General features: G+C 44.3%; 1 protein-coding gene across 3 annotated transcripts; it reads right to left on the reverse strand.

Moving 5' to 3' along the window:
* Positions 1-378: 378 nt before the first annotated feature.
* On the reverse strand, positions 379-26,491 carry LOC130210240 (serine/threonine-protein phosphatase 2A 55 kDa regulatory subunit B gamma isoform). 3 transcript variants are annotated; one of them, XM_056440274.1, is made up of 10 exons: positions 25,087-26,491; positions 24,374-24,676; positions 9,957-10,054; positions 9,602-9,767; positions 8,780-8,892; positions 7,942-8,119; positions 7,013-7,177; positions 5,610-5,779; positions 3,324-3,415; positions 379-2,359 (listed from the first exon to the last, which is right to left on the reverse strand). In XM_056440274.1, exons 2-10 carry the CDS (start codon positions 24,447-24,449, stop codon positions 2,065-2,067), a joined length of 1,353 nt encoding a protein of 450 aa, XP_056296249.1. In that variant the 5' UTR covers positions 24,450-24,676; positions 25,087-26,491; the 3' UTR covers positions 379-2,064. The 3 variants fall into 3 exon arrangements, with proteins under 3 accessions (XP_056296249.1, XP_056296250.1, XP_056296247.1); XM_056440275.1 differs by having other exon boundaries at positions 25,083-26,491; XM_056440272.1 differs by lacking the exon at positions 25,087-26,491 and adding an exon at positions 21,364-21,520 and having other exon boundaries at positions 24,374-24,461.
* Between the last annotated feature and the right edge of the window lie 924 nt (positions 26,492-27,415).

A 27,415-nucleotide genomic window follows, 5' to 3' on the forward strand; every position in this document is an offset into this window, starting at 1 on the left:
GTCAAATATAATATTAGGATTATATTAATGAATACAAATGTATTTAGAAAGCAGTATGGCATGTTAAGTGCAAGACAGACTTTAACATGGAAAAACAATGATGCTCAAACACATTGGGGACATCCGGAATATTAACGTATATCTAGTTCACTATCTGTTTAGCAGGAGAGAAATGTCTTGTGTGGAGAAACTCAAATCTACAATATGTGCTATAAGTATGTGATGCACTAGGTGGCGCCTCAGACCACATGCATGCATTTAAGACCTGAACAGGCCCATTTCAATTGAAGCCTGAACATTTCCATAATAACATTGGCAGTTACTATCAGTCTGGCAAAATTAAATTGCAGTAAAAATCACAGATGTACGCTCATTGGATGCAATTTCTTTGAAATCTTTATTCAGAAAAAAACATATTAACATTATTTATAACTGTCCGTTTGACAATTGTGTCAGCAACATACATGAACACAAAAATGTGTGAATCAACATTAGTTTGGTCAGGATGTGGTGGAGTAAAATTTACGAAATAAATAAAGGAAGAATAAAGAAATAATAAAGAACGAACTGCTTCTGCACATCAGCAAAGTAATCAGTGAGGAAGGCCGAGGAGATTGAAGTACCATCTCTGCTGTGTATTTGGAGGCAATCATTGATGGAGATGATAAAAAATGCGATCCATTGAAAGATGGTAAAAACACATTTGAAAAAAACAAACATGTAAAAAACAGAGTTACAGAGTTGATATATACAGACACTAGGCCCTTTGTTTTTTTGTTTTTTGTTTTAGAGAACAACATTAATAGAAACATTCCCCATTATTCTTGATTCTCAGTTTCAGTTGAGTAGAAACTGATTCTTGGATGGCTTCATTCAAAATGTACATGTAAGTGTATGAACCGAACACTGGTAAACATGCTTCAATGTCCGAAGACACAAATAAAGGTAGGAGAGCTCAGTCATCTATGGTTACTCGTCCTGCATGGGGCCCCGGGGGCCCTGAAGCCTTTGTACAGCTTGGTCTAAGTAGTTAAGAAGGCAGCCAAGTCAGTCAGTCAATTTAAAAACACCTAGGCTAAATCGGTTTTACATGCAGCATCCTTTTGCTTGATTGTTTAAATTATTTAGTTCATTTTCAATTGCTTTTTTTCGTGTTGCTCTTTGAGTTGTATTTTAACGGCAAAGTAGCACACGACGTAGCCCCAGACCAGAAGCAGAATCCACAATCAGAGAAGTTGAAAGGCCAGAGACAACATTAATGACTGAAACACACTGTGTGAACGGATATGAGTGTGTGTCCTCATATCAGGCCATGGCGTAACGTTTGCTTCAATCTGCAGGACTGCAAATATTCCACCAAACTGAACAAGGTCCAGTTGAGCTCAGAGGCGTCTGGGTGCACTTGGGTTAAGGAGAGGGTCCTGAATTCATCCTTGCACATTTCACGTATCAATTTAAACTGTCATTGTCATCATAATTACCATCGTAAACATAATTTGAGAAGAAGTTACAAAAACAGCAGAGGGGTAGCTGATTTGGATCAAACAAACAGCCAGTTACATAAATGCCCCAATGTTCCTCAGTGCCACTGGTTGACAACCACAAACAGTGGGCAAGGGATAAGAATCGGCTTCGCTCACTCACACAAATACAAGAGGGAGAGGAGGAGGAGGTGGAGAAAGCAAAATAGCCACAGAGAACAAAACAAAAAATAAACGACAAATATGTAAACGTCTCTCCAATCTGAGGGGGTTTATCAATTGTAGCAATCAAGCACAATCAAGAAATCCACAGTTCTGACAATTTTTAAATCCATAATTCATCATCCGTCATCGAGAACGTTCCCTTTCTCGCCCTTTATAGGTCCTTTCAGTTCCGGGAGGCTGGGGAGGAGGTGAGGGAGTGTGTTGAAAAGTAGACCCAGATGTGAGTGGGTGTGTGTGTGTTTTCTGATTGTGTTTGGTAGGCATATTCCTGCGTGTGTTTGTCCGTAAATGTGTACATTCTGGCATAGCGATGTGTTCAGGTGTAAACGTGTGTGTGTCCACCCCTGTGATCCCTTCATTAATGCAGCTCAGAGTTGAGTTTGTCCTGGAAGATGTACAGGTTGTTGGTGGCGGCGATGGCGATGATGTTCTCAGTCGGGTGCCAGGCTGTGTGGAGGATCTTCTTGGTGAAGTCCAGGCTGTCCACGCTGATGTCGTCCTTCCGGCGCTTTCCCCCGGCGGCACACACCCTCCGTGGCTTCAGGACCGCTCGGGGTTTGCTGCTCTCCCGCGACGCCTCCAGGGTCACGTCCCGTTTGGTGTTGCGGTCGAACATGCGGAAAAAGTTGTTGTAGGCTCCAGTCATGATCACACTAAGAAGAAGAGGAGGAGGAGGAGGAGGAGAGATGATCAGCTGGTCTGGACATTAACTTCCTAAAGTTAAACCTAAACTAATCCTATCCCCTTCACTTCATCCCCAAAAGTAAAGGGCCACTTCCTCCTAACTACAAAGAGACCACTTAGCCATTGTGGTATCAGGAGGCGATAACAGTTTTATTTGTATATGTTTTAAGACACTTAAGAATAATTTGAGGTCATCACATCAATGGTGGAGGAAGTATTCAGATCCATTACTTGATTTAAATTGTCAATACTGGACCATAAAATATCCAGTGCTCTATTCATTATTTAAAGTAAAAGTACTAAAGTATCATCAGCTAAATGAACTAAAAGCATATAAAGTAAAAGTACTACTTATGCAGAATGTAGCCCAACTACAGTGAAAGTACTGAATCTAGAATAATGCGTCTTTTATAAGGTAAAGATACAATAACTCGTATGGCTGTTGAATAAATCTAGTGCATTAAATTGAATTGTGATAGAGTATCACTATAAAGTAAATGTACTTCAGAATAGTATATTAGTCAATTCAGTAAATATTTACATTACACCACTGACTCTGATATTATAAGTAATTTAAAAAACTCAAAAGTAAGTATTTTTAAAAAACAATATCCTGATACGCTGGATAACCCAGATAAGAAACACTGAAATACTTTTTAGAATAAATAGTTGCTATGAAAACGGTTCCTAGTAAAGAATGTGTGTTATCCAAAGCAACCTGGTATTTCATATTGCTGCTGCATTTTCAAATGTAATATTATTAACAGATTAAACAGTCACTGCACCTTTATGGGTGAAAACACAAACAAATAAAAAGCCTTTTTTTATCATTTGAATCGACTGAAACCAAACCCAAAATACATACGAGCACTAGTTCTCATATTGGTACAATGAGACATCGTAAGTATAAAAACGCAAAGACACATCCAGTACCTGTCCGAGCCGTTCCAGGCGCACTCAAACTTGTCAAAGATGCAGTCGTTTTCATAAAGGGAACACAACTTGCTGCGGAGGTAATCGTGAACCTGGAGGGAAACACACAGAGAGAAACCGTTCAAACGAGTCGCTTCACAGCTGCTTCACCGCCTGGCATGGACTCTATGTCCACTATAAATCGAGTGAGCAGAAGACACGTACACACACTCACACACACACGGACTCACACACACATTCACAGACGAGGCTCAGCACAGACAGAACACATTAAATGTGGGCAAGTTGTAACACAAACGTCCCTGAAGGCAACTCTAATGAGACACAACAGCAGCCCTGAGCAATATGAGGGCCAGGAGTATATTTTAATCTAAACTCCTTTTCCATATCAGTAAACCCATTAACATCCAAACCCACCAAGGGCATGATCATGGAGACACACATGTGAAAACACACACACACAACCACACACACACACACATTCTGACTAATAACACTTTTCCCTTCAGCTTGCATTGCACCCAAGATGATGCTAGGGGTTGAAATCTTCCTCCAGTCGCTGTGCTCTGCATTACGTCCTCTATTTTTCACATTCTGCTAAAAGTTAACAGGCAATAGTCGCCTCGTGATCAATAAATAGTCAAGCTGAGGTCAGCTCATGGTTGTACATCACACCAGGTGACATTTTAGTTTTCTCCTGTGGGTCTTTCTGCTCACGGTGAAATGACAGTGTCAGAAGTGGAATATATATACAAACTCTGATTCAGAGCACGTCGCCTCAACCAAAATAAGAAATTAACCGTCTCCCCTCAGTTTACTCCACTCAACCTCTGCCATCCCTCTTTCTCATCCTCTCATTTACACTCTACCCTCATTCTTCTCTCCTCCTCTCATCACACTCCCTCCCAAACCCTTACCCCTCCTCTTCCTCCCTCTCCGTGCTGCATTGCAGATCTAGGTGTCGGGCACTGTGCAAGGTATCCCTTCTTCCCGTTTCACTTTATAAGTGGAGGCTCGGACCATAAATAGCTCCAGTGCGTCTTGGCCTCCCACTCCTGCTGCCTCATAGGCCCTCACACGTCAGGCAAACACACAAACACACACACACACACACACACATGTTCACCTACATATCAGCGGCAGGAATACTAAACACACACGGAAAGAGGAGTTGTACTTGTGTGGCCTAACACTTTTACACACGTGACATGTGAGATAAAGGAGAGTGGGTATAAAAAGGATAGGATGCAAATAAAAGCTCTTTTCATCAGCTTAGTACTTTGTCTGTGAACTATTCAACAGCGTGTCAAGCCCACTTCATCTCTATCCCAGATACACGGCATAATGACAATTTACTGTTCTCACACGTGTTAATCTGTCAATGAAAATGTAGGAACCTTGAAAGGTTTCTGGTGATTCTGCACTGATAAAGAAAAACATTCTCTGGTGGACAATCAACCCAATTATCCTTAAAAGGCTTTGGAAAAATCTAATAATCAGGAAGCACTGTGATTCTGTGAGACAACCTTCTTACTTTGATTACTTTCTGTCTCCAGCTAATCATTTTTCCAGGATGACAAAGCCCTCTTTCAGTAAAGGGACAGCGAGTAGCGGGGATTTCACCAACACGACACAGAAGTGAACATTTAAAACACGACTCAACATGCAGTTGGGTAGAAGAGCTCTGCTGGAAGAAGCTGAGCACCAACACTGGACGGGACTGTGCGAGAAGAATAAATCCCCCCACAACAAGCAGCTGAACTCTTGTTTGGATTCAGAGAAGCCAATGGGGGAAACATTCAGGATGAAGAATAAAGCATTGTGTTTTTGTTTCATTTGTGTTGGCCTTTGGATAAACAACACAACAGATGTGGACAAACAAATTGTAATCCAGGTATGATATATAAATAATGTTAAACACAATATTTCAAGAGAGAACTAAAATAGCCATGTGTGTTTGTAAAAGTGATTTGTTTGTTTTGTACTTTGTCATGTTATGTTGTGCGGATTTATAATGTTGGTTTATAGAACCAAGAAAATGCAATAAGCCTTTATATGGCAGCAGCATGTGGTGTTGGAATGGATAATAATAATAGGAATAATTAATAAAGGTTACAAAGGCTGTTAGCGGACTAGAATAAAAGAGTGAAGTGACTCAACAGATGATGGATTGTTATGCTTCCTCCACTACTAATCAGTCACTGATCACAGCAGCTGAGCCTGAGAGGGAATATCCATTGTGATGTTTTAGTATCTTATTTTCACATGGGGCCCTGAGTCACACACCTGGTACGTCTCCAGGGGCTTGCTCTCCATGTTGAGGTCCCAGACTTTGGCAGTCAGGTAGTCTCTGGTGAGCAGGTAGCGACCGCTGTGGCTGAACTTAACGTCCGACACGGAGGAGATGATCTCGGAGAAGAAGGAGCGGGCGCTCGGGTCCTCGGGCTCCTCGAACACTGGAGAGGGCGGGAGAGAATAAAAGGGGGAGAGAGGAAGAGGAGGGGGAGTGCTGTCAAGCCAGGATGAAACACAGTGTGTCGCATGAGGTTCGAATGTGTGTCTTTGTCTCTCGAACACAGAGACATAAATCTACCAGATGAGTCCAACCGACCATCCAGGGGACGACTGTATGTCTGCGGTGCTTCTGTCTGATGTGTGTTTGATCATCAGCACATATCACGAGATATACGTCTTCTTCAAAGAAAGAAACACGGATACATTTATTTTATGAATATATTAATAAATATAATTTATAAGTTTATACACTTCCGTTGAAAAGTTTGGGGTCACTTGGAAAAAAGAAAAACATATTTCTAACCTTGACAATGTCTTGACTATATTTTCTATTCATTTTGCAATTCATTTGATCAATTAAAGTGTGAGTTTTCATGGAAAACACAGAATTGTCTGGGTCACCCCTAACTTTTGAACGGTCGTGTTTATAACTAACAAAAAGGCCTTGACGCTTGTTTTGGTGCTCCACTGAAGACAATTTGCAGTGTTCCCCTAATGAACACTTTTAATGGTCAGAACTACATTGGAAATAAATGTTACTAAATGGTGAAATAATGTTTGATATGAGGTAATTTACTTTCCAATAAACTCGGGTTTCAGTTGATTAACATTCCAAATTGAATACACTGTGTTTCGTGTCAAAAAAGTCCCTGCTCTTAACTACATAACCATACGCTAAATAAAGCAAAGTAATAATGATAATCCACTACGAGGGATTAGGGGTCTTAAGCAAGTCTCTGCCAGTTGATTTGCATTAGCTAAATGAAAAGGGGAATCCTCAAGTGATTTTCAATTCGTCCTGCAGTGGCCATGAATGCGTGCAGAAAATGTCATTTCTATTCATCAAATATTTGTGAGAAATTCCCCCCGGAACAAAAAGGTGAACCTCATGTTGGCACTGGAGAAAAAAATCCAGGATCATTAAAGTCATTAGGATTCATCATCTGGAAACCATGAATGTCTGTACCAAATGTCATGGACATCCTTCCAATAGTTGTTCAAATATTTCAGTCTTTTCCAAAGTGGTGGGCAGCCAAACCACTAACACATCTAAAACCATAGACTGAAAGGCAGGACATTCCTGTTCATGCAAAACAGACATTTGCAAAGCAGACATGTGCCTCCCCAGGACGCTTCAGGAGAAAACAACAACACAATGTGTGCGCTGAGCTCACGTTTGGAGTGCTTGTCGCACAGCGCCGCTTCCCTCATGTCACAGAGGCGCAGCGTGCCTTTGCTGCTGCTGTAGACAAACAGGTTACAGTGGTGAGGGTGAAACTCAGCCGCCGTGATCACCTCAGTCAGATCCTCCATGTTGGTTGGTTTGATGTCCACGATGTCTGAGAGAAAGCGTGGCTCAGGGAAACAACAAAGACAGCTGACTTCCCGAGGCCGTGCGGTTCGTTTTAGCCTGAACTCTTTTTACCTGCAAGTCATCCACGCTGCCTGTGCTTATTCATTCATTCATTCTATTCAATGGTGAAATTAATTAGATTATGTTTGAATTCACGTGGCAAATTCATAATCTACACACAAAATAAAAAGACCAGTATAAATGTATACATAACCATCACAATCTAAATAATTTATAGAGGAAATAAAGCAAAGCAATTCATATGTGTCTTGGGAGGATTGTTGGGGGGAAAGTAATTCCATATAAAGATAAATTGTAATATCATAAATCCTGTCTGGGTTGTGGGTGTGACTGTACTGTGTCCTATTGAGGTGGATTAGAGCTAAAAAAAAAGGGGCTGAAATATTTATGCACCATTTGAATTATTCATTAAGCGACATTTTCACTCCTCAAGAATAATATTCCCCTCCCCCATCACTGTGTGTCTTTGTGCATTTTTTTATACAACAAAGTGGGATTTGCGATGTGGGAGTTTGTGGTGTGAGCGTGTAAATGTGTGTGTGTGTGTGTGTGGGCAGGGATTGGTTGTTATGCACGTGTAAGCGTCTATGTATTAATGTATGCATTCATTATCCGTGCCCTTGTGCTTTAATAAATCTGTTCCTGCTTGTCCACGAGTGTGTGCATGTGTGAGGATGTTGGTCCTCTTTCTCCTCGCGAACAATGCACTCGACAACCTACAAAGGATACTGAAGCTGCGGTCGGTGATGTCCAGATGCCAGAGGTTGATCCTCAAGTCATCAGCCGACATGTAGGTCTCATAGTCGGAGTTGACGGAGATGGAGTTGACGTGGTAGGTGTGGGCGTTGGCAAACACTCGCCGCGGGCTCACCTCCACCATCAGGTCCATTGGCATCAGCACCGGCACCTGAAGACACAGGAAGAGAGAAAGAGAGCCGTTTAGCCTCCCGTGTCACTGGTTAGGAGAAGACAAATGGTGAAGATACAGACACATTAGATTACATTTAAATAAGTCCATTCTATCGTGAATTAATATTTAATGAGTTATGTCTTTTGACAGCAATAACTTGCTCACTTGATGGCAATATGAAGAGCCAGTTTAGTGCATGAGCTCATTTGGCTGCATTTTCATATCTTGGCATTTGCATTAAAACACAATTTCTTTGTCAAAACATGATTTACATTTTTATACACAGTTTAAATGTGTGTCCTTATTTGCATACAGCGCCATGGGAGCACCGGCACCACACAAATATATGTATTCATACTATACATGCGTACCTACACATGGTCACACTCTGCATACACATATTACCAGAAATCCACAACAATAGTACAGATGTTGTGTTTCTGTCCTGTACACCTGGGAAACGAGGGCTTTTCCGCCCCCACGACCGCATTCCCACACGCACCACTGTGCCACTGACCCAGTTCTGTACATGCAAACACATCTGTACCCACTGACCCAGTTCGGTTCTACAACCAATCAGCATTTATGAATGTTTTAGTGTCTAAAAGAGACAGATTTAGACAGACAGACAGACACAGAGAGAGAGAGAGATGTTACCTGTAGGGAGGTGACGGTGGACATGTCCTTGATGCGACCCTCCTCATCCTTCAGGTTGTACCCTTCCGGCCTTTTGTCTCTTTCACTCACCTTCCACAACTTAATGGTCTTATCTGGGAATCAGAAAGCGCTGTTAAGTAATCATATAAAAACAGATTGAATCTAAAAGTAACAGATGAATAAAAGGTGATTGTTGACAGGGTGTTAGGGTTAGGAAGCTATCTAGAGATCTTATATTAGATGTGATTAAACCAATCAGAGCAGGCTCAATATGGAATATTCAACAAAAAATTATAAATTATCATTCAAGAGTTATTTTAAGAACAGAAAGCCCCCATTTCAGGCACTTGAACCCAAAATAAATGACTGAATAGACCAAATAGCCTAGCACACTTTAGACTGTCAGCTTGTCTGATCAACACTGACAGACAGAGAAGGCTCTGTATTATATTGAAAAACATGACAGTAAGCTTTCCAATAGCATTACCCAACTACATTTGTCATATCCCTAATCATAAATAATAAAGTACTTATATAAATCAATAACAAGGCACTAAGGGAAAATCTATACATCTTGCAATATCGCCATAATCTCTTATCTAAGGCAGATCAACTCCTAATGCACGACAGAGATATGACACAACACAAGCAGCAACTCTTCTCCCTTTACATGAAGGGAACTCTGCTTTCTGACTCAGGACGGCTCAGACGGGACATAATCATTCAAAGTGTTTCCCCCGCAAACCATCAACCAAGCACATCACTACTTCTAAAGCTTCCTGGTTCCTATAAGATGCCGACTACGCGTGCGGGGTCTCTCACCATTGGTGGAGAGGAGGAAGTGTGCAGCGTTCTGCTGAGGCAGCCATCGGATCTTATTGATCTTCTCCTCGATCTCCAGACTCTTAAGGTAGTCGAACTCGGGCTCATGGCTCTGGAAGGTGCTGTAGACATTGTACTCTCCCTGGGAGAAGGGCTCAGACTTGCTCTGTGGAAAGAAAAGGAGGTACATGGACACAGAGAACAAGAATAGCATGGCACGAACCCTCAGCTATAACGACATCAGGACTATCAACTATTTATCATTCAATCTAGACTGTAGCAGGAGGGGAACAGTGTGCGTTCATCACCACGGAACAACAAATGGTAATCTCTGTGTGTGTGTGTGTGTGTGTACCTCAGGTTCCCTCTGAAAGATGACCACTCGGCCCCCCTTGTCCCCTGTGGCCAGGAGCTCTCCAGTGTGGTTGAACTCAACAGTGGAGATGATGTCAGCTGGGGAGCGACAGACATCCAGGAAAGGATGGAGGAAGAGAAAGAGAGATGTAGCGTGAGAGGATAGGAGGGTAGGGAAAGAGGGAGAAGGAGTAGCCATTAGCTAATTGATCACACATCATCATGAATCTATATAATCTGTTTATCTGACAACAACCAATTAATTAACATGTAAGTGGATTGATTTATGCAAATCAATGTTTAGAATAAAACAATGTTGTCAATAATAACACACATATTCTGCAATTGTGTGTAAACTTTCAGAGATTCAGATTATTATCAGTAGATATTAGCCAGTCAAAAAATACAGAAAACCAAAGACACACACACACACACACACACACACACACACAGCTGTTTCACATTAGGCACAGGTGTTCACAGTTACACACACTTAGAGTAAACACCATTGCAGTGTCATTTGAGTTCCTGTGTACTTTTGTGTCTGTACAAATAATAATGTACTCTGTCGTCTCTGCATCGTCTTAAAGTGCAAACTCAATTGCATTTGCGACTAAATATGAATAAAACATTTTTGTTCCGGCCGTTCATTTGCATCTTTGCAACACTGTCCCCCTCACACCAACGCCATCGGTGTGACTCTGTGACAACACGGATATGAGGCGTGAGCAGGTTGTCAATCACTGGCTTGATGCTGTCCGTGGCCCTTCCTGCGCCACACAATGCTCATTCTAATGAAGAGCAGCCACAGGGATATCTGAAGATTGAATCTGGATTAACGTTGTACGTAATCTCCTCCCGAGCCGCCTGCCTTCTAATCCTCCGTTCACGGGCCCTTTGTGCAGCAGATGTACATTTTATTTATAAATTATTTTATCTGGAGGGAGAAAACATAGTTGTCGATAAACCTCTTTCAAAGTAATATTAAGCTGCGGGGTTCAATTAAAAAGAGGCGGTATTGTATGAGGAGATGTAGCTAACCTACATTATTTGGTTGTCTGTAGAGCCTTTAAATAAAAGAAATGCCACGTTCATGACTTGATCAATTAAAAAATCATAAGAATAATAAATGTGGGCCCATATTTTGACCTGACATGTCATCTTCCTACATTCATGCTTCTAATTCACTGTGAATTTATTTGAACAAAACAAGTAAACAAGTCCAGTCTGTTTACTGAAGGGAACTGAATGTTCAGCTGAGTTGTGAAGCTTTAAATATGTGATTAAACTTCACACTAAATATAAAGATTGTGTTGATGACAGACAGCCGCTGGTGATGCTGATCACCATGCCGATGACCTCAGAGAGACTGGATAGCTTTCAAAACGTCCAGAATCAACCGCAGACGAAATTAAATGTATCCCTATATTTTTGTCCTCACATTAAACTCCAGGCTGAGCAACAAGGTGCAACATGACTGCCGTGGTATTGCGGCCTCCTTTTGCTGTATTTCTGTATACAGCAACAGCTTAAATCTTCTGCTCCACCACCAAATAATCAAATACCATGTTCAAAGATGTCAGATTAGAATTCAAAATGATTTCATGTCGGACAAAGCCTTCAAACAAAGGAGTCCACTGAGCGCTGTTTTGATGAAAAGAACACGGTCCTCTATTAGCATTGACTGTAGAAAATAGAGCGTGGAGAGTGTAGAGCGTATTTATTGAGAGTCGAAGTGATTCCAAGCTGTGGCCTTTGTGGTGGCCTTCAGAGAGAGAGAGAGACCTTATGATGAGGGGAGGCCGGCACTGCTGCTCCATCTCTACCCTCACACACCCTCACACTGCCTCACACACTTCATATATTACTGGTTCCTATCATTTTTCAAGTCATTGCACTGTTCCTTGAACTCACTGCAGCACCTTCTTTATTCTTCAATTTAAATTTCCTTCTTCTATTTCAGGCTCAATCCCCCCCCCCTCTCCCCACCCCACTACGCTCTTTTGTCATCGCTCATCTCTCGTTCCCCAGTTTCTCTCCTTTGCCCCATTTCACTCTCATTTTATTCCTGGTTGTCTCTCCACATTCATATCTCTCTTTCTCTCTCTCTCTCTCTCTCAGTCTCTCATCCCTCCCCCACGGCACTCTGCTGCCAGGCTGCATGTTACAGCCATGTAGTGGTGGTGGTGCTGGTGCTGGTGGAAGAATGGATGGAAAGGATGGAAAAGAAGGTGGAGGGAAGAGGCGCTGGGGCAGAGGCAGGGAAAGGGGCTTTTGGTGAGCAGGGGTTGTCATGGTAACAAACTGAGCCAACCAGTAGCATGAGTACTCGTAACGGCGAGCCGTATATGGCTCCAGTGGTGAAAGAGGAAGTGGGATGCATCAATCCAATCTTCGCAGGAAGGAGCGCTGTAAAACAATGATGGCACTGCAGGTTTGCCTACGAACGGACATCGCTAAATTAATACCAAGGGAAGGTCCAGATTGAGGGAAAGCAGATCATTAATGCACACACACACACATGATGACCCTTACACATGCAGTGAATTCACACACACATACACGCATACACCATGGCAGCTCACGATGCACACAGTCACATAATGATGTGCGCGTGTGTGTGTGTGTGTGTGTGCGTGTGTGTGCGTGTGTGTGTGTGAGTCTGGCACACCCAACACATTTCCAGATAATTGTGTCTCCACACAACGCAGTGAAAGAGCCAAGCTAAGCAAAACCCACAGGAGCAGCACACAATTGAGTTGAATAAAATATGGAGCACACACTCTCATCTCTCATCCTCCGTGGGTTCACAACCTGAACCCTGTCTCTGTTTGTCTCTCTTTCCCTCTCATACACACAGACTCCACGCCCATCTGTCTCTCTGATGCTCTTCATTTGAAGAGTACTACAGAAAAAGAAACCTCGAACAACACAAACAAATACAGCAGAAACAAGAAGTATTATGAGCGCTGTGGCGCTCCTCGAAGAGGCACCAGTGTGTGTGTTGGGTGTGTTGGCTGTGTGTGTGTGTGTGAGTGTGTGTGTTTGTGAGCGACTGTTGGTTAGGCTGTCAAGCTGTAAGTCAATAGTGTGGCTATGTGTGCTACAGCATAGCCAGCTAGCACTGCCTGTCTCCCACAGACAGACCCTTAGCATCAGCAGGTCTGACTCATCGCCACACTGCAGGAGCCGGGGATCACTGGTGCATGCGCACACACACGCAGTATTTATCAACACACACACTCACATGAGTGAACCCAACGACACAAAAAAGCATAAAAAACATCAAATACACAAATGCACTGAAATGTGTTTACAAGGACATTATTAAGAAGAAGAAGAAGGGATCAGCTAATCAGTGGGCGGGACATATGTACACCCAGAGTAAGTGTTTCTCTCTCTCTCTTGACCTCTGATTCCTTTGGTATGGTGCCGACGTGTAGGCCACCATTTGTTTCTCTGCGGGTGAAGCTGGGTAGGGGTTCTCTGCCGTTTTTATTGTGTCCATTTTCTCCTGTTTTGTGGTCAGACAGGGAGGTCAGTATTGTTATTTCGTTCTCCCATGGCAGGTCAGTGGGATCTTTTGTTTTCTAGTTAGCATGGGGGTTTTGTTTGTTGTTTTGGCCTTGGAGACCCTGACGCTTTTTTCTTTTGCTTCTGTTTAATTCTACCCTTTGTTAAACCCGACCTGTGTCAAATAAATACCCTTTATTGGTTTATGTATTTAACTTTATTGTTTGCCTCCTTCATCTTCCCTCGTAGCTGTATCCCTTCTTGGTATGTTGCGGCCGGTGCACCCTTAGACAACCAAGAGGCCGTAACATAGTTGGGGGCTCGTCCGGGATATGGCTTTTAGTATGGAGTATTTTGTGGAGAATCCTACCTTGGAACAGGTTGACAGGTGTAGGCAAGATGATCTATTTGAAATTGCCGTGCACTATGGCATTCCTGTATCTAGGGCTTTACTTAAACAGGATGTAAAGAGTGTTGTGATGACTGGACTGATGGAGAAAGGTGTTTTTCCCTTAGCAGGTTCAAAGCGGTCGACCCCGGCCGATGACTCCGAGGCAGCTGCTACAGGGACGGCATTTGTAGTAGGTGCCCCTCAGGATTTGTCGAGGGCCCAGGCTGCCGAGCTGCCGGAAGGAAAACTATCTCTGTCGATGCCACGGTTTGAGCCGTTCTCAATCGACTCGACACCGGTGTCGAATGTGGGGGCTCGCTTAAAAGTACGCTTAGCTCGTCTGGAACTTGAGGCAAAAGAGAGGGCCCGTAGAGAGGAGCTAGAATTTCAATTAAGTTGCCGTAAGCTTGAGGCCGACACAGCGATAAAAATTCGCCAGCTTGAGTTACAATCTCAAAAGGAGGCTATTAACCAACCTGAGTCTTCCCAGTCAGCGTCAAATTCGTTAGCGTTCGATGTCAGCAGAAATATTGCTCTAGTCCCTCCTTTCCGAGAAACCGAGGTCGAAGCCTACTTCAGCGCATTTGAGCGTATTGCCACCGCCCTGCATTGGCCCAAGGAGGCCTGGCCTCTACTGCTACAATGCAAGTTGGTTGGGAAGGCACAGGAGGCGTGCGCAGCGCTCTCTATTGAAGACAGTCTAAGGTATGACCAGGTAAAAAATGCGATACTTAGGACTTATGAGCTGGTGCCGGAAGCCTATCGACAACGGTTTCGTAGTCTGAGGAAATCTCCCCCTCAAACCTTTGTTGAGTTTGCGAGAGAAAAGGTGATGCTGTTTGACAGATGGTGCCTAGCCAGCAAAGTCACGGATTTTAGTTCACTCCGGGAATTGATTTTGTTGGAGGAGTTTAGGAACTGTGTTCCAGAGCGGGTCATGGTGTACCTAAATGAACAGAAAGCCACAACTGTGCAGGAAGCTGCTGTCCTTGCGGAGGAGTTTGCATTGACCCACAAGAGCGTATTCGTGGGGAAGCGGGAAATGGCTACCCATGATAATAGCCCAAGAAATGCTGACTCTCTTTTCCCACCTTTCCCGCATTCACAAGGGGCCTTCACGAACCCAAAGTCAGAGAAGCAGTGCTTCTATTGCCACAACACTGGTCACGTCATTGCTGAATGCCTTCCACTCAAGCGCAAACAGCAGCCTCAACCAGTAATGCCAGCCAAGGGTATTGGTTTGATCAAAACGATGACTCTTCCTGACGCTCCAGGAACAATTGGTACTACTGAAGAACCGGATGAATGTTTTAAACCATTTATTTTTACTGGATGTGTTTCATTGACAGGAGTGGAGGAAGACCAGCGGCCGGTGAAGATTTTGAGAGACACTGGTGGTTCGCAGTCTTTCATTCTCGCTGACCTCCTGCCTTTCAGCACTGAGACCTCTTGTGAAGCTAGTGCAATAGTACGGGGCATTGAGATGGGTTACGTACCTGCCCCGCTACATCGGGTGCATGTTAGGTCAAAATTAATTTCTGGGGTTTTTGATGTTGCTGTGCGCTACTCCTTCCCTATTCCAGGGGTTGAGTTCATGATGGGCAATGATATAGCAGGGGGAAAGGTACTGCCTAGTGTTGAGGTAGTGAATATGCCCATCACTAATCCAGAGAAGGATGACGTAGTGAAAAGTTATCCCGATGTGTTTTGTGTCGGTGTCCTCACCAAGTCCCAGATTAGAAAACTGGAAGAAGTCAACCTGGCTGAGACCAGTCTTGCCCTTGTGTTGGAAGAGGACAAGCTCCCCCTCGATCTTCTTGATGCTGTACCTGCTGAGCAGGACATCACCTCTCCCACAGTGATACTGTCATCATTGCCTGCAACACGTGAGCTACTGATGGAAGCGCAGAAAGCGGATACTAGTCTGACTAAATGTTTTGAGGGGGTGACTGGGCTAGCTGAGGGGAAAATGGCACAGTCATTCTATATAGAAGATGGGATGCTAATGCGTAGGTGGGTTTCTCGACCTATGTTGAACGAGGGAACGGATGAAGATTGGGGGACTGTGATCCAAGTTGTAGTGCCTATGATGTACCGACAAAAAGTTCTCCAGATGGCACATGAACATACATGGTCTGGTCATTTGGGGGTTACAAAAACCTATGACCGCATCCTCCAGCATTTCTTTTGGCCAGGTCTAAAGGCTGATGTAGTGAAGTTCTGTAGAACATGTAGAGTTTGCCAAATTAGTGGTAAGCCTAATCAGATCGTACCACCCGTTCCGCTGAAACCCATACCTGTTGTTGGTGAACCTTTTGAGCGGCTGATTGTTGATTGTGTGGGGCCATTACCAAGGTCCAAGTCTGGGCATCAATTCATGCTCACGTTGATGTGTGCTGCCACACGATTTCCTGAAGCTATTCCCCTCCGTAGGATCACCGCTCCAATTGTGACCAAAGCTTTAATGAAATTCTGTACAACGTTTGGTCTCCCCAGGGTGGTCCAAACTGATCGCGGCACCAATTTTCAGTCCACCGTTTTCAAGAAAACCCTACAGTCCATGGGTATTAAGCACATTGTCTCTAGTCCATACCACCCACAGTCACAAGGGGCGCTGGAGCGATGGCACCAGACCCTTAAGGCAATGCTGCGCAAGTACTGCCTCGAGACGGAGAAGGATTGGGATGAGGGTCTGCCCTTTTTACTCTTTGCTGCTCGAGAGGCCAAGCAGGAGTCTCTTGGTTTCAGCCCAGCTGAACTAGTGTTTGGCCATAGTGTACGGGGACCATTGAAAGTGTTAAAGGAACAATTCTTGTCTGCCGATGCAGCGCAGCCAACTAAGGTACTCCATTTCGTAGCACAGTTTCGGGAGCGCTTACACCATGCTTGTTCAATAGCCAAAAAGGTTATCCTGTCCACGCAGAAGAATATGAAACAGCATTATGACAAGAAAGCAGTTCAACGTACTTTTCAGCCGGGTGATAGCGTGTTGGTACTGATGCCTACACCCAGTCCTGCCCTCACCGCCCGGTCTGCCGGGCCGTATGTCGTGAGAAGGAAAGTGAGTGACACCGACTACGTCATTCATACTCCAGACCGGAGACGTCAAACCCGTCTATGCCATGTAAATATGCTTAAGCTGTTTCACTCCAGGGGAAGTGCCCCGGATGTTAAGGATCCAAACGGGAAGCAGCCTGAATCCTTGCCCCACCGTGTCCCTGGTGTCCACGGTGGCGGATAATGCTGATGATGGGTTGAGGTTGCGGGATGACCTCCAGCAATGTGGTAGGCTGCCTAACTCTGAAATCCTGAATACTCTTGAAACTCGTCTCGCCTATCTACCAGGTTCCCAAAGGCAGGATGTACAGCACCTCATTCTGTCTCACCTAAATCTCTTCGGAGATGTACCCTCACGTACTACGATGGCGGAGCACGATGTTGAAGTTGGTAACGTGCATCCAATTAAACAACATGCTTACCGGTGTCCTATGCCAAAGAGGGAGCTGATGAAGCAAGAGGTGAAGTACCTGATTGAAAATGGGTTGGCTAAGCCCAGTCGGAGCTCGTGGAGTTCTCCCTGCCTGGTGACCCCCAAGTCTGATGGTTCCCCTCGTTTCTGTACAGATTTTCGCAAGGTGAACGCGGTCACTGTAGCAGATTCGTTCCCTTTGCCCCACATGGAGGACTGTGTGGACAGTATAGGTGCAGCTACCTACATCACCAAACTAGACTTGTTGAAAGGATACTGGCAGGTTCCTCTTACTTCCAGAGCTTCTGAGATCTCGGCTTTTGTCACCCCTGATGATTTTCTACAGTATACGGTGATGCCGTTTGGGATGCGAAACGCCCCTGCCACTTTTCAAAGGCTCATGAATCTGGTTGTCGGTGACCTTCCCAGCTGTAATGTGTATTTGGACGATGTGGTAGTATATTCCTCTTGCTGGTCTGATCACGTAACTACATTAACAGCGCTGTTTGCCCGTCTAGCTCAAGCATCTCTAACATTGAACCTGGCAAAATGTGAATTCGGAAAGGCTGTTGTGACCTATCTGGGGAAGCAGGTTGTCTCGGGTCGGTGCGTCCTGTGACAGCCAAAGTATATACTATTCTATCTTACCCAGTACCCACCACCAGACGGGAACTCCGGCGGTTCTTAGGGCTGGTTAGTATTATCGATGCTTCTGCAGAAATTTCTCAGTGGTGGTAGCACCTCTCACGCATCTGTATAGTCCAAAACAACCTTTTGTGTGGACTGATGACTGTCAACATGCCTTTGATTGTGCCAGATCTCTCCGCTGTAGTGCTCCGGTATTGGCTGCCCCAGACTTCACCAAACCCTTCAAAATAGAGGTGGAACTAAGTGCTACTGGAGCGGGAGCAGTGCTGCTTCAAGATGGAGCAGATGACATCAGCCACCCAGTCTCTTACTATTCGGTCAAGTTTAAACGCCCACAGCTTAATTACTCGACCATAGAGAAGGAAACGTTAGCTATGCTCCTGGCTTTGCAACACTTTGAGGTCTATGTAGGTTCCAGTGCGGCTGCTGTTGTGGTATACACGGACCACAACACTTTGGTGTTCCTAAACCGGATGTATAACCAGAACCAGAGACTGATGCGTTGGGCCTTACTAGTCCAAGAGTATAACCTTGAGATTATCCATAAGAAGGGTGTTGATAATATCGTTGCCGATGTTTTGTCCCAATTGTAAATGTTTGGAGAATAGTTATGTTTGGGTGTGACATAACTCCTAGAAGTTATGCATGTTTTTATGGGAGGGGGTGTTACGTCCTGTGATTTAGACAGCCCTCTTTCAGGAGGAGGGTGGAGCAATCTCTTTCAGGCTGGTAAGCCTGGAGCAACGCCACCTGAGAGGGATCAGCTAATCAGTGGGCGGGACATATGTACACCCAGAGTAAGTGTTTCTCTCTCTCTCTCTCGACCTCTGATTCCTTTGGTATGGTGCCGACGTGTAGGCCACCATTTGTTTCTCTGCGGGTGAAGCTGGGTAGGGGTTCTCTGCCGTTTTTATTGTGTCCATTTTCTCCTGTTTTGTGGTCAGACAGGGAGGTCAGTATTGTTATTTCGTTCTCCCATGGCAGGTCAGTGGGATCTTTTGTTTTCTAGTTAGCATGGGGGTTTTGTTTGTTGTTTTGGCCTTGGAGACCCTGACGCTTTTTTCTTTTGCTTCTGTTTAATTCTACCCTTTGTTAAGCCCTACCTCTGTCAAATAAATTATTGGTTTATGTATTTAACTTTATTGTTTGCCTCCTTCATCTTCCCTCGTAGCTGTATCCCTTCTTGGTATGTTGCGGCCGGTGCACCCTTAGACAACCAAGAGGCCGAAGAAGAAGAAGAAGAAGAAGAAGAATATTAAAAGTGACTCCTCAATGATAAAAGTAAGTTCTACGGAGAGATGATTGATCAACAGAAAATACATTTCGGTAACAAATCTATTTGGGAAAATGCCATGCTGTTGCTGATTCGCGCTTCTTAAATTTGACAATTTGCAGTTTTTCTCTGATTTACTGTATATCATTAAAAAAGTATAATCTTTAAACTTTTGGGGACTACACAGTGAACATAACCAACGGCTATCATAGATAAAGCTGGAGTGATTAGTTGATTAATATCTTTGTTGATCTATAGAAAATGTATCTTATACACTTTTGATAATATGACATTTAAGCTTATCAACTGGATTTGCTGCTTTTCTTTGTCTTATGATAGTAAACAGAATATCTATATGTTGGACAATTTATTCGACAAAACAAGCAATTTGAAGAACACGTTCAGGAAATAGTGAGTAGCCTTTTAAGATATGTTGGGATATTCTATATAACAAAGATGTATCGATTAATTGAGAAAATAATAGGTGGATTGATTGATAAGGAAAACACATGTTAGTTTCAGACATCCTGTTTGTATACATTGAGATTAGTGCTCATCTGTGGATACAACATTAGACAATGCAGAGAGGAGAGGAGGGCTAGATGAGGGTGAGGGTGGAGGTAGAGGGATGTGCATTTCTTTTATTTCTTTTTGTGGAGGCTACCTACAGGGAGAGAGAGAGGGGGGGGGGAGCAGACGCCCTACAGTCCCAATTATAGATATCTTAGGACTGGGTAAACATGGACCATTAAAGCCGAGCCAAAAACACACACACACCTTAAAAGGGAGGACAAGCCACCGCTCAGCAGGAGATGTGTGTAGGGGTGTGTGCACTCAACATTTCCTGTGTACGTGTGCACAAGTGTGTGTACTCAATTACCCAGTAGAGAAATAAATTGGTTGGAGGGAAAGAAGGGGGGAGAGACTGCCGGAGGGAGACGTTACATTGATCCCTGTCCTGCAGTTTTGGAGTTATCAAAAAGAAAACGGGTGCATGTGTTTGTGTGAGAGGTTCACGTGTGTGGAGACAAGTGCTTTAAACTCAGCACAGCAGGGAACCTGCCATTCCCCCAAACACACATCGGGACAATGGAGCAGAGCTGGTGTGAGCCTAATGGTTATCTACACAAACAATTACAATCACAAAGCAAGCCAGCGTCCACGTGTGTGAGATACACCTGTCCCGCTTTGCTCGCTGCAAAGACATCTTCTTATACTCAAAACTGGAATTTGTGATTCCTTTTTGACCGAAATCAATTTGTTTTTCCAACAGATTTGTGAGACTGTAACATAAAAAAAGATTATGAGTTTAGCTGGTTTACACCCAATATAACCAGACGACACTGAAATCTGAGATTATGTGTCGACGTCTCATACATACTGAAACGTAATCCCATATTCAGAGAACTCACTCCCATTTTTTATGCTGCCATGTTTATCTTTCCGTGTGGACGTGTGCGCAAACATTTTGATATTTGATTAATGGTTGTGTTTTTAGGCAAGAAATTCTAGAATGCACTGGTGCCCCATTCTCAGATGTGCATTTTTTGCTGCTTTATTTGGCCTTTGATGATTACAAACTAAATGCTTTCTTCTATTTTCAGACAGGATACATTATTTGTGCATTTCTCTTAAGAGGTTGAGAGGAGTGTTTCTGTACAGGTTTTCATGTGCATCGATGTGTGTGTGTGTGTGTCTTGCCCTGTGATAAATAGAGGTAGAAGTAAGATAGATGCTTTGAAGGAGCTCGGGTATCGTCTGGTCAAACTATTTAAAGAAATCAAATCACACACTCACACCCACACAGACAATACACGCTGAAGCAGACTGAGACGAAAATAAAAAGGAAGGAACAAAAATAGAGACACACAGAAAGGGTGAGGAAGACAGACAGAGACAAAGCGATGTTGAAGATATTAACAACTCTCCGACTCACGTAAGAATTCACCTGACTCAAACTACACACACACTTGATGACTTCACCCGAGCATGCACGCACACACACACACCAACACACACACACGTAGTCTCACACGTATCTCAGACTGGGGTCAGGTGGCGCGACTGTGCGACACAGATGTGACCCTTGGGATAGAAGAGGATAGAGCACACACCTTCAGTGTAAGAGGCAAACGGCTCGGGCTCCAGAGAAAGGGTAGTGATGTCGGAGCACAGGACCTGGATGGGGTTCAACATCCTGGGGGAAGACTCCAGGGTGGAGAGGGGTGGACAGGATGGGCGGAGCTCTTCAGGCTATAGCCAGGAGCAGCCCTGCAAGAGGAGCAAGGATGGAGGGAAAGGAAGGAGGGAGGAGCAGACCGGGTAGGGTGGATGGGGTTAAGGGTAGGGACTGAGTTACTGCATCACCACATCTGGCCATGAGTGTTCGCCAGAGAAGAAAATACTGATGGTGTATTTATCATCAGTCTGAATCTATAGAACCTGATGTATTCACATATTGGCTTCGGCAAGAAGGCATCGCAAAACATGCAGGATGGACAGAGAGAGATGGCTCGTGAGTCTTAATATGTTTTAGGAGACGTCTTCTCTCAAATTAAGTTGTGCAGGTGAACGTAATGCAAAGTGTTAATAGCACTCACATTTCCCCAGAGCTTCAGACACTTCAAAAAGAGCCGTGAGAGCTGGTGAAACTCACTTACTTACATAAAGGTATGATGACTAATAATTACCTCCATTATTGATTAACCTGTCAGTTAAAATGCCAAACATAATGACATCTGCTCATCACAGGTTTCTAAAGCCCAAAAGCAATTTGTAAACTGTCAAGTTGGCGTGAGCAACAATCGAACTACCCAAAGAAAGACAGTTTCAAATTATATGAATTAAGACTTCGGAAGATATTGGAAGAAGCTGCCAAAAGCATGTTGTACTTCAAGAGTTCAATGTACGATTTATACTCATACATAGATGTTGTTTTTACAAATGTACTATTTTAAGGTGTATACTTAACACCATTGATACTTTTGTATTTGGAGCACAGTAATTATTGGGGTGTGTGTGCTTGTATTATTGATATAATTTATTTACAAATGTCAAGAATGAAAAACATATGCGATATATAATTCTTGTTATTATTCCCTCCTCCATCCTTGAACCCATCGCTGCTCCAGTTGACGGTGTAGCAAAGGGAGATAGTGAGGAGGGCAACAGAAGTGAGAGGAAGGGATGAAGAGATGGAGGGGAGAAGGGAGGGAGGTTGATGTAGAGGAAGGTTAAGCATCCCTCTCTTGTAGGAGTTAAAGGGCGGGGGAATCCCCACGGGAAGATCGGCAGACACACTGTTTTGTATGCGCACTCACACGTATAGGCACACACACAACCCTCGCAGACAGACTCACGTACACGCGCAGACCGGAGCAAACAAAAAGGAACGCAGTATGCACTCAAAGACAGAGACATGAATATGAATGCAACACAGAAAGAAAATAAAGAAAGATGGAGACACACAGTAGCTAACGAAATACTTCCAAGCATAAAATCACATGCACCACCTCACTTTGTCCTTTTCTTTTAACACACACACACACACACACAGAGGCACATTGTGTTTGAGCAGCCTTCAGAGCACTGTTGGATAATTGTTTGGCAGACGCGCCACTTCAGCACCGGGCAATGCTGCGAGTTGCATTAGAGGACCGATGGGGAACGGGAGAGAGAGGGAGGCAGTGGGGGATGGAAATGGGGAGGAGGACGGGGGATGGGGTGAACATTGAGGAAAGGTGGAGGGGGTTGGAATGGATGTAGAAGAGGAGGCAGGTAATGACTCATTTTATTTATTTGTGATGGAAAACTATGTTTTTTTGTGGTCATTAGGGGAATTGTTGCAAGATGAATTTTTACAGCACAATTTGTACTCATTCTACCCCAACTATCTATTTTTCGGCCGTCCATGTGTTGCACATTACTGTCAGACCAATGGTGCTCAGTGGTGTGTTCACCTCGCCGTGAGCTCATCAGCAATTCACCCTGAATAATGTGTCTGCCTGAGATGTGTGGAATAATTAATACTGCCATGATTGGTGGGCGGAGACGACCTGTCAATCATATTGGCCAAGCATAAAAAGTGGCGTGTTTATCATCTCGGACTGTTGCTATGGAAACAATTTATGGTTGGTGATGGATGTTAAGACAAAATCATCAAAATTCTTCTCTGGAACGGACAGAGAAACATATTTCTCATATACTGTTTGTATGAGAACAGTTGTGCACACGCACAGACAAACACAGACACACACATGGCTCTTCTTCTGTCTGCTCAGCAATACGATATGGTGTACGCACACACAAGCATCTACACAATCAACAGGCAGCACTACAGGTCTCCCCTGATGACAGGATCTGCTTCCGTGTGATATTATATTACAGCACAGACACAGGAGGCATAATTCCCTTTATGCAATGTTTTGAGGATCACTAATGAACTCACAACACATTCATGACCCCCAAATGATAACCTGCGGTTCTGGTCTAAGAGGCCTAGTGTAAGAAACCAATTGGGGACAGACAGACAGGCAGGGCACGCAGCGAAGCTCGAGTGCAGGTGAGATTAGTGGTGTCATTGAGATTAGCAGAAGTTATCCACGGTTATAATCCATCTGTTTTATCAAACAAAACCAAAATAATTCATTAATCTGCCCGGCGATGTGAAAGATGACATGCAGTGCAATGAGTACAACAGAATGTGGTGGAAATGTGGAGCTTGGTGTTATAGAAAAACTATTGTCCAATTCAAACAGAGACATACACACATTCTGACACAGGCCAGATCCATTATTCCATGCAGTTTTACTAAATAGCTGTTACACAAGGTAAACAAGAGCATAAATAAATAAAAACACAGAAGGGAAGAAGGAGAGGAGCATTTCACTAAAAGTGTTTGCTCCCTAGTTCCTGCTTGCTCTGTCTAGAACTCTGTCTGGTCAACACAGAGCTTACAGAGGATTAGGAAGCCGTCCTGAGCTTGTTTTTGCACACACACACTTTGTCACACACACACACACGTTCCAGAAGTCCAATACATAGAAACACACTCACATGGCGGCCCACTTAAACCAACACATTGAAGCATAGAGTCCCATCGAGCTTCCCCCATCATGCTCTTACCTTCAGTCACATAGTTGTGGTCGGGGAGGAAGCCGCGGTGGTTGAGCGTCGGGGTGGCGTCAGTGTCTTCGCCCATCAGCGGGGCTGGGGGAAGCGCCCGTCTCGGTGGGGCAGCGTGGTGGTGGCAGATCGGTGGTGGGGATGCCGGCTAGCACAGCGCCCATACTGTTGCCCGCAGACGCCTCCTCAGGACAAGGGCGCAGAGCATCCTATCCTTAAATGAGGAGGGAGTGGGCCGGTCCCAAAGGAAGGATGCGTGCGTGTAGGAGTCCACACAACTGCTTCTAAGAGCCAGATGCAAACCTGCCAGAGGAGGATGACATGAAAACAGTTCAAAATCCACCAGGGGTGAGCTTGATGTGTGTCTCGCAAGAGCACACATCACTTGTGAGGCAAGAAAAATCCAGCGCACCCTGTGTCCACTCTGCAGCTGCTGAGCCCAGGTGTGGCCTGACCGACGCTATACACTTGCAAGCACACACTAAATACACAGTCCTGTGCTCTCAGAAATGGGCAAAGTCCCTATAATACTCCAAGAGAAGAGAGGAGATGTAGAGGAGGAGGAGGAGAGTGGGGGGAGGGGAGCAAGGGATGAGCAGAGCCCCTGGTCGGTGTATCTGCAGTGCTGCTGCTTCTGCAGTGAACACACACTCATGGACACACACACACACACACACACACATGTACAGTGGGACAAACACTCACTCACTTACACAATCGGCAGCTTGTGGGTCAGGTACTCCTCAGTGGATCCGCCATGAACAACGTGTCTCTCCTCCTCCGCAGGGTGACTGTCTCTCTGGTTTCTCAGCTGTTCCAGTACGAGGAGGAAAATCCCAGTGGCCCTGCGTTCTGCTGCAGTCTGCGCTCTGGCGTACGTTTGAAAGGCAGACCGAGAGGTGGAGAAAGGGGGAGGGAGAGTGGGAGAGAGAGGATCTGTCCTGCTGTGCTGGTACGTGTGTGATGCATCAGAGCAGGCCCCGCCCACTCCACGGTGCATCCAATCCTCACGGAGCTGAGATCTGCCTGGCCACTGACTGCAGGTGATTAAGCATGATAAGGAAACAGAGAAGGATGAATTCATCTTATTTAATCTTTATTAGGGTCCAGGTGACGACTCCGTCGGAGAGGAACCTATTGTATTTTAAGGATTTTTAAAAAAAAATTTTATTCTGTTGGTGTTCAGGGATTGTGTTGTTGAGTTTTCTATGATGTGGTTTTTGTGTTTTATATTTAAAAAAGTAACAGAGGGATGGAGGGGGTGGAGGAGCGGAACTGCCTGTCTGATGAGGTTGAGAGGAGGAAATTAGGACCGTTTCACTTGACTTAGTGATGAGTATGAACCGTGGTACAGTGACTACGAGAGGACTCACCTGGAGACATAATTAAATTAGCACACACACACACACACACACACACACACACACACACACACACACACACACACACACACACACACACACACACACATCACTGTTATGCAAGTCTGCATAGAAGTTAGAAATGATTTGTATCAATTTAAAAACAGTAGCCTATCACTTCATAAGTGATAATAAAGTTGGTTTTGTGAGATTCTGTTCAACTTTTATGAGATTTAAACACAACACATTATTTCTTTCAAGATTTAAAGTTTAAGAGAGCGAGTACTTAATTGAACCACGTCATTAAAACATCAGAATATTTGAGGGTTGCGTGGCTTATCTCCGTTACTTTGCTCCGTGGAAAAATATGTTCCGCCATCCGCCACGGAATAATTAACCAATTTGTCTACGTTATACTTCTTGTGGAAATGCCACACACGTCGCAACATCTAGCGCCCCGGTGTGAATGACTTCCGCATCCAGCGTCACGAGAGCAGCAACAGCCAATTAGATCCAACAGCGGAGCAGCTCAGCGCTGATTGGCTCTCACAACGCAGCGTTCTGGTTCTGTGCTGTGACGTCGATACTCGCTATAAGCTATAGTGACGTCACGGAGCTTTGATCCAGAGTGCGTAAATAGAGAGCAGACTCACTGTTCAGAGGTCTACTTGAGGATCTGGGAGAGTCCTGGGGAGCAGAATATGGTAACCAGGATGTGTACCCTGGATACTCGTAGACTGGGGGGGATAGAGCAGGCTCAAGCACCGGGGGGTGGGGGGGTGGGGGGGATAGAGCAGGCTCAAGCACTGATGGGTGGGGGGTGGGGGGTTCTCTATATACACATGTACATAAATACATGGTGAACTCATCTTACATTCGGTTGTTCAGTAAGACGGCATTGAAGGCCTAGGTAGTAAATGCACGGCCCGCCACTGGATTTGTGAAATATGCTTTTTCGCTTCCTTGTTGAGTTAGAATCAACACCACTCTTGTTTCTGTCCATCAAAACACTGCCAACTGCCTGTTAGCTTCAATTAGCGCTTTGCCGATTCAGTAACGTGTTAAAGATTATGTTTTGGAAATTGTTCTATTTTAGTTTTGCCTTGTTTACAGTCAACGTTAAGTTGACTATATTCTGGCTCCATATTAATACAGACCAACATGAAGTTAACTCTCGATAAGAATGAAAAAGCCTATCTCGTAAAATGTCAAACCATTCCTTTAGTGATTATGGACAAACTATAATTAAAAGCTAAAGAGATATTCCGAAAATGTATTAAGTACAAGGGAAGAGCCATGTGCTAATATATGTTTAAGGAAAACGCATCATAATCGGGTAACTAATAATGAACATGACACCAGCAAATGACTTGCCAATGTGAAAACAGATCACTTGTTTAGTATCAATAGTATTTAATAGTATTAATTATTGTCTGTAAGAGCAATACTTAATTCACACGAAGGCACACAGGCTTCCGTCAGCGTGGTGGCGGAGTGAGGGGCTGCCAGTGACAGTTGGTGCCATCACTGGTGCTGGCACCAACTGTCACTACCCCCCCCCCCCCCCCCCAACACACACACACACACACACACACAGTAGGGAACAAGAAGAGCTGTTTATCTGACTTACTCCAAGACCGCCAGCATGGCCCTCCCCCACCCACCAACCAACGACGGGCGA

This window comes from Pseudoliparis swirei, chromosome 19 (genome assembly GCF_029220125.1).
Source record: "Pseudoliparis swirei isolate HS2019 ecotype Mariana Trench chromosome 19, NWPU_hadal_v1, whole genome shotgun sequence".
In the NCBI taxonomy this organism is placed as follows: domain Eukaryota; kingdom Metazoa; phylum Chordata; class Actinopteri; order Perciformes; family Liparidae; genus Pseudoliparis; species Pseudoliparis swirei.

Bases quoted from the DNA above. Each gene is read 5' to 3' on its own strand.
- LOC130210240 (XM_056440272.1), bottom strand. From the start codon at position 21,445: ATGTTGAACCCCATCCAGGTCCTGTGCTCCGACATCACTACCCTTTCT. The intron at 8,120-8,779 runs GTAACATCTCTC...CTGTGTCTTCAG, and splicing joins CCACCGTCACCTCCCTACAG to GTGCCGGTGCTGATGCCAAT. The intron at 7,178-7,941 runs GTATCCTTTGTA...GCTTTCTCTCAG, and splicing joins CATCACCGACCGCAGCTTCA to ACATCGTGGACATCAAACCA.